General features: G+C 41.2%; 1 protein-coding gene across 1 annotated transcript in view; it reads left to right on the forward strand.

The window, feature by feature from the left end:
• Nucleotides 1–8,951: 8,951 nt before the first annotated feature.
• LOC125296396 (collagen alpha-5(VI) chain-like) overlaps nucleotides 8,952–17,688 on the forward strand; it is a 34,360-nt gene continuing 25,623 nt past the window's right edge. The window contains exons 1-3 of the mRNA XM_048246292.1: nucleotides 8,952–9,026; nucleotides 14,810–14,891; nucleotides 15,565–15,582. Of these exons, the coding sequence (XP_048102249.1) occupies nucleotides 14,849–14,891; nucleotides 15,565–15,582 (61 nt within the window). The 5' untranslated portion in view covers nucleotides 8,952–9,026; nucleotides 14,810–14,848. The remainder of the gene's footprint in view (nucleotides 9,027–14,809; nucleotides 14,892–15,564; nucleotides 15,583–17,688) is intronic.

Below are 17,688 nucleotides of genomic sequence, written 5' to 3' on the forward strand. Positions count from 1 at the left end.
TTCCTGAAACGATTACACGTCTGATAGCCTGTATTCATAGTTGTCTTCTCTCTGAATTCTCCTTATCAGATGGGATCCGGTAAAAACATAACCCCGGCTTATCTCCTCGGCAGTTAGTGCATCCAATCGCACAACAACTATCTAGCATGTTATTTACACCTCAAAACACCAACTTTTGTATAGTAAAACTGGCGAAGTTCTGGCCAGATCCTACACTAATTTACTGGATTTCGTTGATGGAGAACAACGTTCTTGCCCGCCAGCCAGTGGTTGTGACGTCACGTGCAAGGTATGAATTGACTTTAAACTTCATATTTTCAATTCTTTTAAAAAACAATTCCATGTCCTCAAAATACTCGAAGTTAAAGATTAATAATTATCCATAATTTCATGCTTTTCATCAGCATTTAGTAGTCTGGCCCAGTTCTAGAGTTCATTAAACTTGTAAAAACAAAACATTAATTCTTGTTAAAGGAGAATTCCGGTGTGACATTAACCTAAAGTGTGTTGAAACATGATACCGAGTGTGAACGTATGTCTCATAGCTCACCTCGGCTTGTCCCCTGCACTCAGAAATCTGGGGCTAGTTAGCCAATGCTACCAACACAGTGTTTCGTTGTGGTGCCTCGGGCATCGGCCTAGCCATGCAAATAAATCACTGTTTTACACCATTTACGAGGCTCAAAGTAGCTCCATACTTCATTGGTAGACTTCCTAGGGCCTTGACATTTAAAACGAGACATAGAGAACTTTGAAAAAGCACTGGTAGTTTATTTACAAGACGATTTACCTTAAGGAATTTTTTCACTTAAGGAATTTTACCGTTCGACGCCATCTTGAATTTAGTCACGATAAGTCGAGCGACGAGTACAAACAAACAGGTATGATAAGGGATCAGATTCCAAAAATAATTCAGTGGAAATGCATGGATTCAATTGCTTCCGTAGCAGCAACTGAAATCCATGCATTTTCACAGAATTATTTTTGGCTGGTCGGGGAAACAAATAAACAAACTCGGTAGTGGGAAGAGTACATAAGTAGGCCTAGTTCTAAGTTGTGTTTTAGTATTATATTTGCATTACTTTAGCTTGGGTTTTGTATTATTACCTAGAAATATGCTAACCATTCGTGCTTCAGTTCCAGACAGGTCAACATAATAAGTTATTAAAACCTTCGGGGCTAACGCGTTTCATTTCTGCTGCAGCAGGTTGTGCGCAACAGAGTAGACATAAGACACAGTCTGAGGAGTTGCAGCTTTATTCAGTTACCCGCAGTTGAAACTAAACCTAAGTTTCCCTCACAAACTCTGATTTGGTCGCTATACTGTAGCTTATTCCAAGCTGAGCCGTTTATGAGCGTTTAGTCCTAAATGAAAACGATTCAAACTTTCTAGCCACTCACTCGCAATTCACTGACGTCAGGTTCACTTAAAGGAGCCACACATACTGTAGGGCTAGGCTACTGTTATGTTGTTGACTGCCGTACTATTGAGGACTATCATGAGTTCTGTCCATAATTTGGTGGTAGGTAAAATTACTGCAATAAAATTATGCTTATTAAATGCTTTCCCCAAATCACTTTTCACATTTTTTTTTTCAAGAGTAATATTATCGGTTATCGTATCGGTCACAACAAACCAATAAATATCGGTTATCGTTATCGGCCCTAAAATTCCATATCGGTGCATCTCTAACAATAAGTAAATGCAACATATTGGGTACTGAAATATTCACAAGAATCCATAGAAAGTAGGCACGGCTGAAGTGCCCTTGAGCAAGGCACCTAACCCCTCACTGCTCCCCGAGCGCCGCTGTTGTTGCAGGCAGCTCACTGCGCCGGGATTAGTGTGTGCTGAGTGTGTTTCACTAATTCACGGATTGGGATAAATGCAGAGAACAAATTTCCCTCACGGGATCAAAAGAGTATATATACTTAATACTTATACTATTATCCAATATTAGTTGTACAGATGTATAGTCTATCTTACACACACTCATTTGAACCAACAAAGTAAATGCAAAAATAGAGACTTTTTTGTAATTATTCCATATGTTGTGTAGTCAGTCTATATCAGAACACCTGGCATACAATCTAAATCATAGGTTCTCAAAGTGCGGCCCGGGGAAACATTTCTGGCGGCCCGCGATAAGTAAGGGATAATCAGAGAATGTCTAATAAGGGGAGAACTGCCACTCTCGGAAAACTTCCGGTTTCTGAACTGGTTGCAGTTCCTTCTGTGGTTCCACATGAGGGCGCTCATCCACGAGTGCAGAATGCATGGAGGTCTATGGAGCTGTACCCCTCAAAATCCACTTTTCTCGGGATATAATTTTTTTTCAAGTAATTTGAGTATTGTATTCGAAAGGGGAGGCAAAGAAAATACACTTGGTTGAGTATCATGTGTCAATGATGTCATTCATTAGCACAATGCTAGCGTGTTATGTGCAACAACGACCCAACCTGTAAGAAATCAAAAGGACATAAGTACTCGTTCATTCAACTTTTGACCTATAACCCATGTTGAAGTTATACAAACTACACTCAAATCTGAGATTTGTCAACGACAATCAGGTGAAAGAGACAAATTTAGCCGTCTAGCTCCATTGACTCCCATTCATTCTGCACTCATGGCGATCGCCCCCAGTGGAACTCTGATGGAACTGCATCCAAAACACATAAAATGTGTTTAATGCAATAAATAGAAACTGTAGAGATGCAACCTCTTTTAAAATGATTACAAATGGGATTTTTTTCCAGTTTTTTTTCTCCCCCCGCCCCTTTGGCGGCCCTCAGTTCAATGTTGGGTTCCTGAATTGGCCCTCACCAATCAAAACTTTGAGAACCCCTGATCTAAATAGTCCACAAGAAACATCAAAGTGTTACCTTTCATTTGAAACCAGGATTATGCTTCTACACCAAGAGGTTGCCATACAGTAAGCCTTTTATTGTCAGTATGCATTTTGGGAACCCAAAAGTCCTATGTGGAGTCCATGAGCATACCGTGGCAAATAATGGTCCAAAGCAGTCATTTTTTATTTCCATATTGATCTACATTTGGACACAACTTGACAAGACCTGGTGCTAGGACTCAGTTGTGTTTCTAAGTCATCTCAAGTGACCTAGAGGGCTGAAATGTGGTCAGTTTAGAGATATCCGGCCATAATATAAACAGTATTCTAGCCTCTGTACCTCTGTGCCAGTACTTCCCACAGCTATTCTGATTATTCCCTAAGAAACTACAAGGTCTCAGCTTTCTAAAGAGACCAAGAATTTGATGGTAGGCCAAACTACAATAGGTGGGAACAGTGGTCTCTGATGTAGGCACAGTACAATTCCGAGGGGGAAAAGCCTAAAAATGCCCGTCCCATATGAAGTTAATTAAATAAAATGTTCAACTTGTTGCTTTAGGCCATAGGCACGATATTTAGGCTACCTCTGTTAGGCCTACACAAAGTTGCGAATTAAGGAGTATTTTCTGATCAGGGAAACCTTTCGGTCCACGGTTCAATTGTGCCGCAAATTAACAGACAGAGGGCGTGATTTAAATTCATGGCTCCGTAGACCAGCAATCTACTCGTCGAGGAGGCTCATAATTTGATAAACGCTGCAGATCATAGACAGAGAAAGCTCTGTGAATAGAACGCAGGCATAGGCCTATGATTTTGTTGTCACACGCTACTATAGAAAATGAACTTTATAAAGACCGGCTCGGCCAACAAAACAAAAAAAGAAAAATGTATGCCAGATGGCCAGTCCAGCCCTGCGTTCAGGAATTATTTAAGCAAAAGTGGAACGTATGCAATGTTTCATTTATCCCTCCTGATCGGGACAAATAAACAGACATGGGGGACAAAAGAAACAGTTTAGCATAAGCTATGTAAACTTCCCATACTTTCTATATTTTACAACAAATGTTCAGAATATGTAGCCTAGATGCGACGAGTGTTTAGTGAGTAGGCCTAAACTTGATGAACCATAAATGAAAAGTTTTCTTAACATTACATTAGGAGATTATTGCCATTAAACACTTTTACAAAAGTATAGGCCTAGCCTACAGTTAACACTTAATGACCTAGCAAATGTCGGCGACTTAAGTGTTTGATTAAATAAATAGGCACCGACAGATACAATAGGTAAATAGATATCTTTGCGTGTTAGCACAAGCAAAAGCCTGTAGGCCAATAAAAGCAAGCGTGTTTGCCACTTACATTTCTGACGTCTGACACTTCAAACTGCTGCAAGTGCATCAAGAAAGGTCCCGTCTTAGACCATGTTAATGGCCAATCGTAGACTAGGATTTGGGGGTGGCACCTAGGGTGGCCAATCGAATCTCAAGGGTGGCCTGTGCCACCCGGAGCCACCCCTCTGGCTCCGCCCCTGCTGTAAAGTCTATGGGCCCTATCATGACATTCTAAAGTGCATCGTCACTCGTCAAAAGTCTATTCAAATTTAGTAGGATGTCCAGTTCACATTGGGAGGGGTTTCGTTATCAAACGTGGAGCGCATGGCGCAACAAGGTGTTCCTAGCTTTTTAATCAGTCATATGGGTGTGTTTGGGGCGTAACATCATTTTAAACCAATGAGAATGACATCTGTCATTCCCTTTAACGGCGCAAAGCGCGATATGTCAAATAAATGCATCTGTATTTTGGCATTCAACGGCGCATTTGAAGGAGGCTGCTTGCGAGACCGTATGGAATAGTCATTCTTAAACCATGCTTTACTAAAACCTAGCATAGCCTTCACGCATTTCCACTCGTCTATTATTCGAACTCATTGGCAAAGTGAAACTAACTAAGGGATACTCCTGAGGAGTCAGTCAACGACAAGACAGTTATATGCAGTTACTTTCACTATTGACTGACAATGGGTTACCACCGAAAACATAGGCTGGAAAAAGCAACACTTGCCCTAATATTGCTCAAATGACTGAATAAAACAACATTTATCCTGCAGAAGAGTTGTTAATATCTCGTGACAGTGCGTCTTCAGCTGTGCTCCATACGTGTCTCTCGCCTCTCCCCTAATCACTTTTAACCGTCATTACCAATTTGCAAATGATGGTGAATAACTAATCATCATGAGATGTACAGTATTTCGTAATATCTTTATTCTAATTATTTTTCCCATTGTAATCATGCAATTTGTAATGCTTTGCATGGACGTGCGTTCATGAATGATAGAAGGATGGTGCGTGCACCTGCCAATATGACTGTTGACATGCGCTCTTAAAATAGCATATGAACAACTCGCCATTGACTTCTGACCAGGTTTAGGTGGTGTATGATAGCGATTTTTAGACGCGCCAGGCCCCTCCCTAGGTTGTTAATTGCCACACCCCTGGGCGCAATGCTTAAAAAATAAACGTGCAAAATACCGAATTCAACTTTGCGCGGGTGAATAACGAACTACGCCATGCGCTGGTGCCCAAAATACTGCCCTATGTTAAAAGGCCTACACCATGGTGCACCTTAATTCATGTATGATAGTAAAACTTTCTCAATCTGTAATTTGGTAATTAAATTCAATGTTATAAGTATAAATAATCTTTTGATCCCGTGAGGGAAATTTGGTCTCTGCATTTATCCCAATCCGTGAATTAGTGAAACACACAGTGAACACACAGTGAGGTGAAGCACACACTAATCCCGGCGCAGTGAGCTGCCTGCATCAACAGCGGCGCTCGGGGAGCAGTGAGGGGTTAGGTGCCTTGCTCAAGGGCACTTCAGCCATGCCTACTGGTTGGGGTCCGAAGCGCTAACCAGTCCGAAGCGCTAACCAGTAGGCCATGGCTGCCCCTCAAAAGACCTCAAAACCAATCTGGCAATCATTCTGGGAGGTTTGACAGCCAAGCTGCAAGCCCTAGATGTCGGTGTCAACCACATCTTCAAAACCCACATCTGGAGTGAACGGGAGAAGTGTGTAAGCAGTTGAAAAAAATGATATAGTTTGCATGCACCATTATGGCTCGGAGTTCAAGAAGTGTGAAAACACTTGTGTAAATGGCAAGCGACAGTCCTACAATGTAAGTTGATTCTAAAGTAGGCTATATGTATATGAGCGCCGCTGTTTTTGCGTTCTTGCGGTTCCTGTGCAGGAATGCAATATTTTGGACATAAAAAAATGGCACTGTAACTATATTGTACTGCACTTGACTGCAGAATACAGCATATTGGACATTAAAAACAGCATTGTACTTCAGGAAATATGCAGTAGATTGTAGTGCTGGGCGGTATGACCAAAAATGTATATCACGGTATTTTTCTAAATTCTTACGGTTTCACGGTATATGACGGTATTTTTTCCCCCATGCATTATCACATGTTCAGCATTTCCTACAGGTTGGGAGAGGAATTGCTGCAGTACACTGACTAAGGATGGTCTATTTTACTGTCATGATGTAGAATAACTCCACACAAGTGGTAATGCAGTTTTGCATGGCCCCAGAAAATGATGCTGTTTACAAAGAGCCACTCATGATTCTAATGAAGAATCTAATCAGAATGCAAAGACAATTGCAGTCAAAATACAGAACTGTACTGTGCAAATTTCACAAACATCTTGTACATCTTGTTGGGTGAGCCACCCTTAGATAAGAATGCAAGCCACCCCCCTTACCAGGAACTTGAAAACTGGTTTGTATAATAAGTTACCAAATGAGGAACTAAAATATTTTTTTCATTGATTCACATTGAAAATATGTTTGCTTTAACCAAGCGATGGGTTTGTCCTTGGGACATGGGAGACCTAGCCTGGCCTTGGCCTGTCTACGTACTTCTGGTCGATTTCTTTTCCCTACAGTACTGCGAAGTCAGAGAGTCTGGTTTCCAGGCTATGGGAGACCCTTCCATCCTTCAATCCTGCACTGACAAACCGCTGAAAAAAGCACCTCTTTGGTGAAGGTAATGAAGTTTTAACAGTACAGTATTAATAGTTCAGTACACAAACTCTCTTTGCTGATTGCGCTGATCCCCCCCCCAATGCAAGACTGAACAGCTGACTGTCCCGCTGGTTGGTCGAGGCCACCAGCACCACGCTCCTGAACAGCTAACTGTCCCCCTGGTTGGTCGAGGCCACCTCCGCCGCTGGTCGGCACCATGCTCCTGTACGAGTCTTCAGCTGCACGTCCCGCTGAACGGCACTAGTGGCAGCCCGCTGGTGCAGGAGGGGTAGTTAGAAGCGTGGGGTAAACTGAGAGAGGGGCAGTCTGCTGGTGCAGGAGGGGTAGTTAGAAGCGTGTGGTGTGTTTTGCACCGATCGTAGTGGATGGAGTTTTCAGGTGTGTTTTGCACCGATCGTAGTGGATGGAGTTTTCAGGTGTGTTTTGCACCGATCGTATTGGATGGAGTTTTCAGGTGGCAGCCCGCTGGTGCAGGAGGGTCACAAGTGCGCAGCTGAGAACACGTCAGTGTTGCTACCCTTGCACTGGGGGAGGTAACCCCAGCTCGCACTATAGACCATATACCTGTATGAGCTGCTCACCCCAGCCGAGAGTACGCACAATCAAGGCCGTAGTCATGATGTCAACACTGGGGGGGAACAAATCTGTGGTGGGGTCTGGGGACCCCCAAACAGAATTTCAATACATTTTCTGCCATGCAAAAATATTACTATGTCATTAGTCAGTCAATTAGGGCATTCCAAAACTTTTGACGAACATAGGCATGGATGGATTATGAATCCCTGGGCATAGATGCAAGAAGTCCCCCGCCCCCCCAGTTAAGATGGGGGGGGTCAGGGGACATGTTCTCCCGGAATATTGTTTTTTAAATGACCCCTTAAATGATGACTTCTGGTGAGTTTTGTGAAAAGAGAAGTGAAGGGTGGAGGAGAAGCTTCATGCAGAGACCCCTGAGCCCTTGGGTCCAGTAGGCCCATTCAGTAGTCCATCTCTGGACGGACGGACGGACGGACTACTGAACTGACTACTATTGTGGGCAGTCGTGGCCTACTGGTTAGCGCTTCGGACTTGTAACCGAAGGGTTGCCGGTTCGAACCCCGACCAGTAGGCACGGCTGAAACCACTCTTTTAAATATCTGGGAGAGACTGGTTCCGTGGGAGACTGGTTCCGGTTACCACGCCTGGTGTTGGCCTTCCCAGGGACTGCAGATGGAAATTAGCTTTTAGCTATAATCTGGTACAAGCCATCTTTTTACTCCACGTAATTAAGGAACCTTGTACATGATCCCTGTCTTAAATAAACCAATACACTAAACTAAACTGCATTTTCCTTACTTTGATGGTTATCTCCTATTGTGTTATTTATCCCAAGTGACTTTTTGTCATGTCATGTTGTCAGTGTGCCTGGTCATAACACATGTTCACCTTAAAGCAGAGGCCATACTTAAAGCAAAATCTGGAATATTGAACTGAAGCTTGACTTTGAAGAATTATATTGCAAATCAAATTGCAATATCTGTCACAAAAAACCCCCCACAATTATGTGTTTTTAAGTCAAATGTAAAATTCTGACAAATAACCTGAATTTCCATGACCTTCTATATAGTGAATGATTGAATTCAGAGCAGCCATGGAGCATTCTACAATCTTCGACTTTTAGAGTGGAAAATGGATAAATGGGCATTGACAAAAAACCAAAGTGGGGCTAACCACAACCACTCGAGCAAGCAGTAGTGGTAAAAGCTAATAATGCTGCGTGGAAATATACTTCTATTAATATATTTTGGCAAGTACATTTCAAACTGCTACAAAATTCCCTGATATTCCCTGACTTTGCCATGTCTGGCATAGACTTTATTAAAATTGCATGATATTCCAGAAATTCCATGACCCACGGGAACCCTGAAGGTGGTGTGGGAGACGATCCTGCTATGAATTCTTAAGAAGGGAGGTGTCTGTGTCCAGTACAAAAAAAATCTAAACACTCCCCTTGAGTCACTCTTACTACATATATGCCCGTGTTTCTGAGTTACTGTGTGCTGGATGAGAAGTCGCTGTCAGGCCTACAGACGCAGCAGATTCCAGTAGGGGCCATTACAACCCTGGTCAACTACAAGAGACTCTGGTAAGGGTTGACATTTGACTTTTCTGTCTGTAAATTAGTCAGTTGAGGGTGGCAAATAGGGAGAGGGAGATACGAGTCTGGATCAGGATTTCATCGCTGGTCAGAATCATAACAGGGTGCTGTGGCTCCTGGACCTGTATGTGGTTGGGATGCTGTCACTGGCAGTCTTAATGTTGCAGTTTTGATTGAATCCCTTCATATTTTGATTGACTTGTTTCAGGTTCATGTGTGTATTAAAAGTATAATTGTAGTAACTGGGTTCACATCTACTGTAACCTCAATAAACACAGAAGGGAGTTACTTAAAAAGAAGGTTCAGATGCAAAGAGATAAAACTTCTCAATAGATAAAACAGCATCAGTGCTGTGTTGCCCATGTGCTATACGGGTGAGTCATATGAGGTTCGACTTGTTCAAGCATCAATGCTGTGTTGGTCATGTACTACGGGTGAGTCATGCAATATTGATGAGGATTAATACTTACTGTAAGACAGTCGCCCAATCTATTGTTAACACCTTTCTACACTGCACAAACTGCTTATCTAGCCAAAAGTCATTAATCTTATGTTAAAGGGACACCAGGCAAGCCTGATGCTTTTTCTCTACGAAACTCCCCCTCACTCGGTCTGAAGCTCTTTTCCTTTTCTTTGCGTCTTCCATCAAGGGTTTTCGCTGCTTCTTCGCCGGCTCTGCCATTATACACACGTTTGCAACAATCGCTAGCGTTTCGTTAGCCTGCCTCTGTGCTGTGGATGCAGGATGTAAACTGATCCTGCTTCGGTCGGCGGGTACGATACACTGAACTTGCAAGCGGGATATTCTTCCTACAGGCAGTAGGGGCGGGCGAGAGAGTCTTCATTCGCCCTGTAATGAGTCATTTAACCATATACCGACTTAAGAAGATGAGTAATTAACATGAAAACCTTGCCTGGTGTCCCTTTAAGATAAAAACAATGTAGATGGTATTGTTTTTAGTGTAAAGAGATGTACCTAGTGCTTTTTTATAAAAACATTTGACTTAATTTAATTCAAATGAGTTTGACTCATTTTAAGATGTCTTATCATGAAAACAAGCAAATATGGCTGCCATTGGGTTGAGAAAATTGGTAACACTTTTCTTGAAGGTATCCACATAAGAGTGACATGATGACACTGTCATGAACGTGTCATAAACATTATAAACAAGTCATAAAAATGTATGAAATAACCCTTCTGTCAATAAGTGTCATTCGTTTTTTGTAGCGATGCACCGATTGCAATTTTCTGGGCCGATACCGATTTCCGATTTTTCATGGAGTTTGACCTGCCGATACCGATTTTAGCCGATTCCGATTTCATTTCTTCTAACCATTTTACAGCACACACACAAATAGTTCTATCTTTTCTTTGATAGAACATGTTAATATAGACGTGTAATCAACTTATCAATGATGAAATGGCTGTTGAGGAAAATGGAAACCGGTGAGCAGACAGATTCTTTTTCTAAGAAGATTCTTGTCTAACTTCAGATGCAGTATCAAATTATGGATTAAGTTAAGTTATGGAACACCCATTTTATGCTTCTCATATCCAACTAAAGATTTAAGAACAATTTTCATGATACATTTGAACATACTACCATGTAACATATTTTCATATGCATTGATGAATTTATGGGAGGGCGAGGGAAAAGTGGTAGTAGCCTAGGCTATCACGCAAACACAGGGGAGAAGTGCTAATAGCGATCAGGTGCTCCACCATATGAAAACAGTGCACGTCTGTTTTGCGGTGAAAAAATTAAATCCAAATTCCGGTTAAATGCATCAATTAGGCTATAGAAACTTTCAGAGACGGCTGATTCAGTATTCAGAGCATCAGTTTTCTTCATTGTAGGCTATCATTTGTTCACTTTCACGACATCCACTTCTCAATCTGCTAGACTAGGGTATTTTAAGGCATAGCCCTAGTCTATGTGCAGTAAATAGTTAGGCTTAGAGTATTACTGGGGCTACTGTATGTCGCTGCTTGTTGATTATGTAGCCTAGTCTATGATCGCTAAACTTTGATTATTTTTAATGTCGCAATCGTTTATCTCCGTTCAGCAGGCTTGTGGTTCAGCTGTGGGCACGCATAATTAAGCGGCAGTGACGGGCGGTGATGGCGATGTTTACGTAGCCTAATGAAGTGACAGCTTAGTAAATTCCACGCAGTAGGCCAATGGTAAAGCACAGCGTTTGCTGCATAGAAAAACTCAGTAGCCTATTAGCGCTTTCTTTGTAGCCCTACATCCAGCCCTGAGTGTTGGCCTGGTTGCTAGCTTCTTCAAACTTTGCAAACTCAGCTGGGTGTTGTTACAATTGCGGCGCACGAGTATATTTGACCGGCATAAAATCGGCATGTCTCAGACTGACCGGCCGGTCGCCGGTCATGGTTCACGTGAAAATCGGCCGATTCCGGTCACCAGCCGATCTATCGGTGCATCTCTAGTTTTTTGTCATGACAAGTTAGGGTTAGGGTTCATGTGTCATGACAGGGTCATGTGTCATGACACTCTTATGTAGAGTCAAGTAAAGTGTTACCAGCAAATTTATCTGAAAATCAAACAAATTTGGCTGCCAGTGTGTTAAGCAAATCTGTCTTCTTAAATCAAGTCAAAATTATCTTGAGACAGAGCTATGTACTGCGCTTTATACTAAAAAATTTTTTTTATCTTAATATAAGATTAATATAATTATATAATACAATAAAAACAAGTCAATTTATCTGCCAATGGATTAAGTAAATGTATCTTAAATTGTTTTAAATCTTATCTTAAATTCAGATACATTTACTTAATCCATTGGCAGATAAATGTACTTGTTTTTATGTCTTCATTTAATTCTTATTTTAAGTTAAATAATCTTACGAGAAAGGCAAACAGTTGTGGTTCACTTTTGGCAATGTTGCAGCAAAGTCATGCAAATTAGGTTTGTCACCAAAAGTTCACTGGAAGTTTGCCATTATTGGCAAGTGTGGTGGCAAATCATTGGTGAACACATTTGCCATTAGTGGCAAACTTCTCATTGTTGCCAGAACTTTGCTTGAAGTTTGCCTATAGTGGCCATCAATGGCAAACTTCTCATTGTTGCCAGAACTTTGCTGGAAGTTTGCCTATAGCGGCCAACACTGGCAAACTTCTGGCGATATTTTCTAGTGAACTCATTTGTATTCCACAAATTACCCACAAGCTACAAATCTGCCGCAAACATTTAATTTTTATCAGGGTTATCTTTTATCTCAATAACATTTTATCTAAGATTATAACACTCTGCAAAATATCACTTTTTGCAGTGCATTGGATTGTTTACAAAATTAAGCAGTACCAGAAGCATTTTTTTTTTAAATGTGACATTGCCCTTTATGTGTGACCTATTTTGAATAATGAAATTCTTAAAGGTCCTGTCACAGAATATGGCAGGAGCAGGCTGAGCCCATAAGATTGATGGATAGCTGTCACTTGCCCCACCTGCGTTTCTCGGCACACGCACGCACACACACACACACAGAGTCACACACATTCACACTAACACTGCCACCTGCCCACACCCTGTCCCAGGAACAGGGCTGGCTCTAGCCTACTACATTAGCGTGGGCTGGAAGAAATCCTGTGTGGGCAACATAGCAAAGTGGTCAAATTGGATCAAAATGGACATAAACACAAAATAAACACAAACAAATTGGTACTACCTAGCTTGAGTTGCTGCAGGCAGTATTTCTGATACATGTATTTTACATAATTTTAAATAGTAATAGATGTTATATGCCCCCCTAGCATAAAGCAACATGATGAAAAGTTAATTTAATTAATAATTTGCCCAGACTTGTGATCATTATATTGAGATTCAGGAAGATGACCCAGTGCAAGATTAGTAACTTGTAGGTTGCTCACACAAACAAAACAGTCCCTCATACCAGTCCCTCAAGTTTTTCCTCATACCAGTCCCTCAAGTTTCTTTAATGATCAGTTTCTTTAACTTTAACTTTAATCATCCAATCGGAACATGGAACCAGTTATGTGGTTACCTTGCAACATTGCTCAATCTGGGCATGCACTGACGATATCAGAGACTTGTCTCCACTTTGTACCGCTTGACCAATTCAGCTGTAAACGTAGCCTTACAAAGCTTTTCTAAGATTCATCTTAAGGACGTTCGTTTGGTTTTTCCAACTGTAAGGATGAATGTGCGTGCACTGCTCTTAAGATGTTCTTAAGGGCAGCTGTCCACGTTAATAGTAATAATCTGCTCATACCTTATAGGCCTAATAAAGGGTAGCCTACACTTTGCCAAAGAGAATCAGAAACTATTCTGCCAATGTCTCATTTCATAACCTAATTGCAATTATGTCTGTTTTAACCAAATTACATTTATGACATTTTGAACGCTAAAATCTGATTCATTGTGATTCAAGTGAATATAATATAATAAAGAATGGGAACGTAAGTGTGATAACTATATTCTCAGTTGTAATTTCCCTGTATGTCCGTCAGTGAGAAGCCATCTATGACTACTCCAGACCATTCGTTAATCTAGGAATGTTTTCATAATGTTTTTAAGCAACGATGGAAACAGTCTGCAAATCTTAAAGCAACACCAAAGAACTTTCCCTCTGTCGCACGCACGCTATTTGTTTATCCAGCACCGGCTTTGCAAATAACAATGTCCACAGGCAAGGTAGAATATTTTGCATGACTTATAAAAGTACGATGTATTGCGACATCAGATGCAAGTCAAATTTGTAGTTTCTTATGTCTCATTCCATCGAACTACAGATCCGCTACCCGATCTGGTAAACTTACATAGTGCGGTTATAGCCGATAGAGGGCCGCGAAGCGAATGCAGAATTGCCGTTCACCCTGTTACGAGTTGATGAACCACTGAAACGAGTTTGGAAACATTATTTTAAGGTATAGAAAACTCTTTGGTGTTGCTTTAAGACGTTCGTAAGAGGGACTTCACAAACTACTTAGGCTTATGATGCTTTCGGGAAACGAGGCCCTGCTCCTCATTGCTTGTGTTACCTGCCCTACGTACTCCCTGCTCTACCTGTGCCTCATTGTCAGATTGATGTCTTGCTCCATGTGCTTGTCACATCCTTGCTCTCTGTCCACTGCCAGTCGTGGAACCTCTACGTTTTTGAGTTTTCCTCTATCTATTTGTTGACTCAGAATCTGCAAATCTGTTTTTGGAATTTTCTCTGTCTGAATTTCTGTGTTTGGATTTTGGATTATGTGCCTATTTTCAGAATTTCCTGATTTTGCCCGCTGTTTAGAGCACTTTTTTAGTTGAATTGCCAGTTTGTAGAACTGCTTTTTTTGCCTTGTTTATGCCTGTGGCTCAATCATAAGATATCTGAGACTGTTCCTCATTAGCTGAGTCGTCAAATAAATCTGTGAACTGCATTTGTGCTTGGGCCCTGTCTCTAACTTGTAGGCTAATCACTCACCCCACCTCTGTTTCCTACACCTCCTACACACACACACACACACACACACACACACACACAGACACTTCACTACGCTCTTTTAGTAATTCATTAATGTTTATTCTAATGTATAACCAAAATAATCCAGATTGATGGAGAGTTGCATATTGCAAGACCAAGTTGCACATTGAACTTCAGACTTTCGTGTACAAACTAAAGGAAAATAAAGGTCTAATGGTACAGCACTCTAGATATTAAACTCCAAAAGTAGTACTGTATCCTGACACAGTTAGTCAAACAAACATGAAATACATCAAATGAAAATGATCTTTTGTTTTCCCAGTTTTAGGACAAGATCTGCTGAAAGAAAGAAAAACAGACTATGATGAATCCAATTGCATGGTGTCTCTTTGTGGTGGCCATGAGTAAGTGTTGTCTGTCTGATTAGTTTATTGAAATGTACTACAAGTTATTTCTTGTTTAATATGTTCATCCTTACTATCAATATCAACAATGCAGTAGGTTTCTCCAGCTGCCTCCACCTGCCTGCTACAACATGGATGGCTAATCATAGATGAGCGAATGCTGAAACGTCCACAACATGGACGGCTAATCATAGATGAGCAAATGCTGAAACGTCCACAGCCCATATTGTATATAGATTAATCCATACATTAATATTGATGGGTCACTGCAAAACTCTATTCAAGCAGGATCCACCTACACAACACACCACATTCTTCTTTGCCGTCTCCAGAAGTTTATGTAGTAGGCTATTTTCTCTCTGCCTCCACCTACAGTGGGTACCACTTGCAATTGTCTGGTTTAATGCGTGATTCTCACGGGACACACACTCATACAGTTACATGCATGGACACACACACACACATACACACACACAGTTCAATGCATGGAAACACACACAGTTACATGCATGGAAACATTCATACAGTTACATGCATGGACACACACACATACAGTTACATGCATGGACACGTAGAAATTACCAGAAAAGAAAAGGCTACAGTAGAAAGTTATTCTAGTAAGTGGAATGAGTGTGTGCATCTCATGTGTGCTGTCTTGGTGTTTGCTCAACAGGGTGTACCGCTGCCCAGGGTAAGTGCACTTCTCTTTCCATCTTAATGTATTAAAACATAGAGATGTCAAATGATAATTTTTTTAATCAGGATTAATCACTGAATTTCTATAGTTAATCGTGATTAATCACATATTTTATCACATGATTAAAATGGTACGATTTTGCATTTTTAAATGTTCCTGTTTAGAAATGCAAAAGAAAAGCAATTTTAGAAAAGCAATTAGTGTATCTTTTTATTGGGAATCAAATGAAAGCAAAGGAAGTTACTTTCTAAACTTTAAGACGTCAAATCAAATTTGAAAAGATGTACACCGGGCCTGAACCAACACAATGTATTCTTCAGAAATATAGCTGATATAAACTGAAATAAATGCTACAGAAGAAGTGCATGCACAAAATGTAGGATATACACAGTATAAAGGGCATTACAAACAAAAAAATACTCCTTATAGCCTATATTCATTAGAACTGAAACGTACCGAACCGTTTACACGGCTGTGGCGACAGTGCGATGCTGGTGTGTGGAGTTGTATTGAGAACAATGGAATCTAATCTAATCGAATGTCGAAAGCAGAGTGCGCCACACTCATGTTGGGGCCGGTGTCTGCAGAGCTTTAAAGCACCAATCAGCCGACTGGAAGTTCAGATCTGCGTTGGTGTTTATAATCTCCATGACTAGGAGCCTTCTAGGAAGTGGGGGCAGCCGTGGCCTACTGGTTAGTGCTTCGGACTTGTAGGCGTCGACCCCGACCAGTAGGCACGGCTGAAGTGCCCTTGAGCAAGGCACCTAACCCCTCACTGCTCCCCGAGCGCCGCTGTTGTTGCAGGCAGCTCACTGTGCCGGGATTAGTGCTTCACCTCACTGTGTGTTCACTGTGTGTTTCACTAATTCACGGATTGGGATAAATGGAGAGACCAAATTTCCCTCAGGGGATCAAAAGAGTATATATACTTATACTATACTTAAGTGTCTGTGGCAGTTTGAGGACAAGAAACGGTGCACCAAAGGATCAAAATAGTAGCAGCCAAAGAGGACCGTTGGTAATAGAAGAAGACAGTGTAAAATAAAAAATCTTTGGCAGCACAGCAATTTTTTTTAACGAGTTATAACAAAGTCCTTTTAGGCAAGTCCCTCCACTCGGCAGCCATATTGCAATGCTAATTAGAATTGCATTAGATACCTTTAAGAACATCATGAAGTGCAGGTGTTTGTTTCAGGGCCTCCTTAACAGTAACAGTAGGTTTTCCAGACAGCAAAACACCTCACGAATACCGTAAATAGCAAATTTTGCCTCGGGGTCGTGGACGGCGAAATAGCAAGACGACTGTTGTTGCTGCCAAGCGGTGGCAATCGAGCTAATTAGGCTATCAGCTAGTTCAAAGGTTTACCTACTTAATGAAGATATACAGGGGTTTTATATCCTCTAGATCTTAACCCTGAGTTGCTCTGGGGATAATGGCCATTGTAATATAATTGACATGATTATGCAAGTCGCTTTGAATAAAAGCTAAATGAATAAATCAAAATGACCAGGGAAGATGTAAGAGAGAGGCCTTAGCATCTGCTGTCAGGGGGATGGGAGATGACTACAACGGGTGTAGAACAAGTCTACAACGTAGGCCACGTCCAGTAACAATCATGCAGCATGTTGGAAGTGCTGCACCAGCTTTTTTTTTATTTGAGCTACACCACTTTCCATGCAGCACTTAGGTGCAGTGATGACACGACCCACCAGGATAGGGGCAGAGACAAAGGGTGTTTTGAGAAGGGAAGTTAGGCCGTTGCAGACACCGCTGGCACGCTATCCGGCAAAATATTATTTGGTCACCACTATTTACCGATTTGCGTCTCCCATTGACTTCCATTCAACACATCAAAACAATACGTCAATTATGTTCTCAAACTAATGCTGTTGACTTATGCCAGCAACCATTTCACTTTGATACACTTTCTTACAAGATAATGACAAAACCTTAAATACTTAAGGGAAAATGTTAATGAAACCTTAAGGAGAATACTTGTGTTTGTTCAACTGGGTTTAATTTAAAGGAACCCTTAAATCAGATTTTAAGTGAAAAACTTAACCTAAAGTGCTTTGTGCAACCGGCCACAGGCCCTAAAA

Source organism: Alosa alosa, chromosome 6 (assembly GCF_017589495.1).
Source record: "Alosa alosa isolate M-15738 ecotype Scorff River chromosome 6, AALO_Geno_1.1, whole genome shotgun sequence".
In the NCBI taxonomy this organism is placed as follows: domain Eukaryota; kingdom Metazoa; phylum Chordata; class Actinopteri; order Clupeiformes; family Clupeidae; genus Alosa; species Alosa alosa.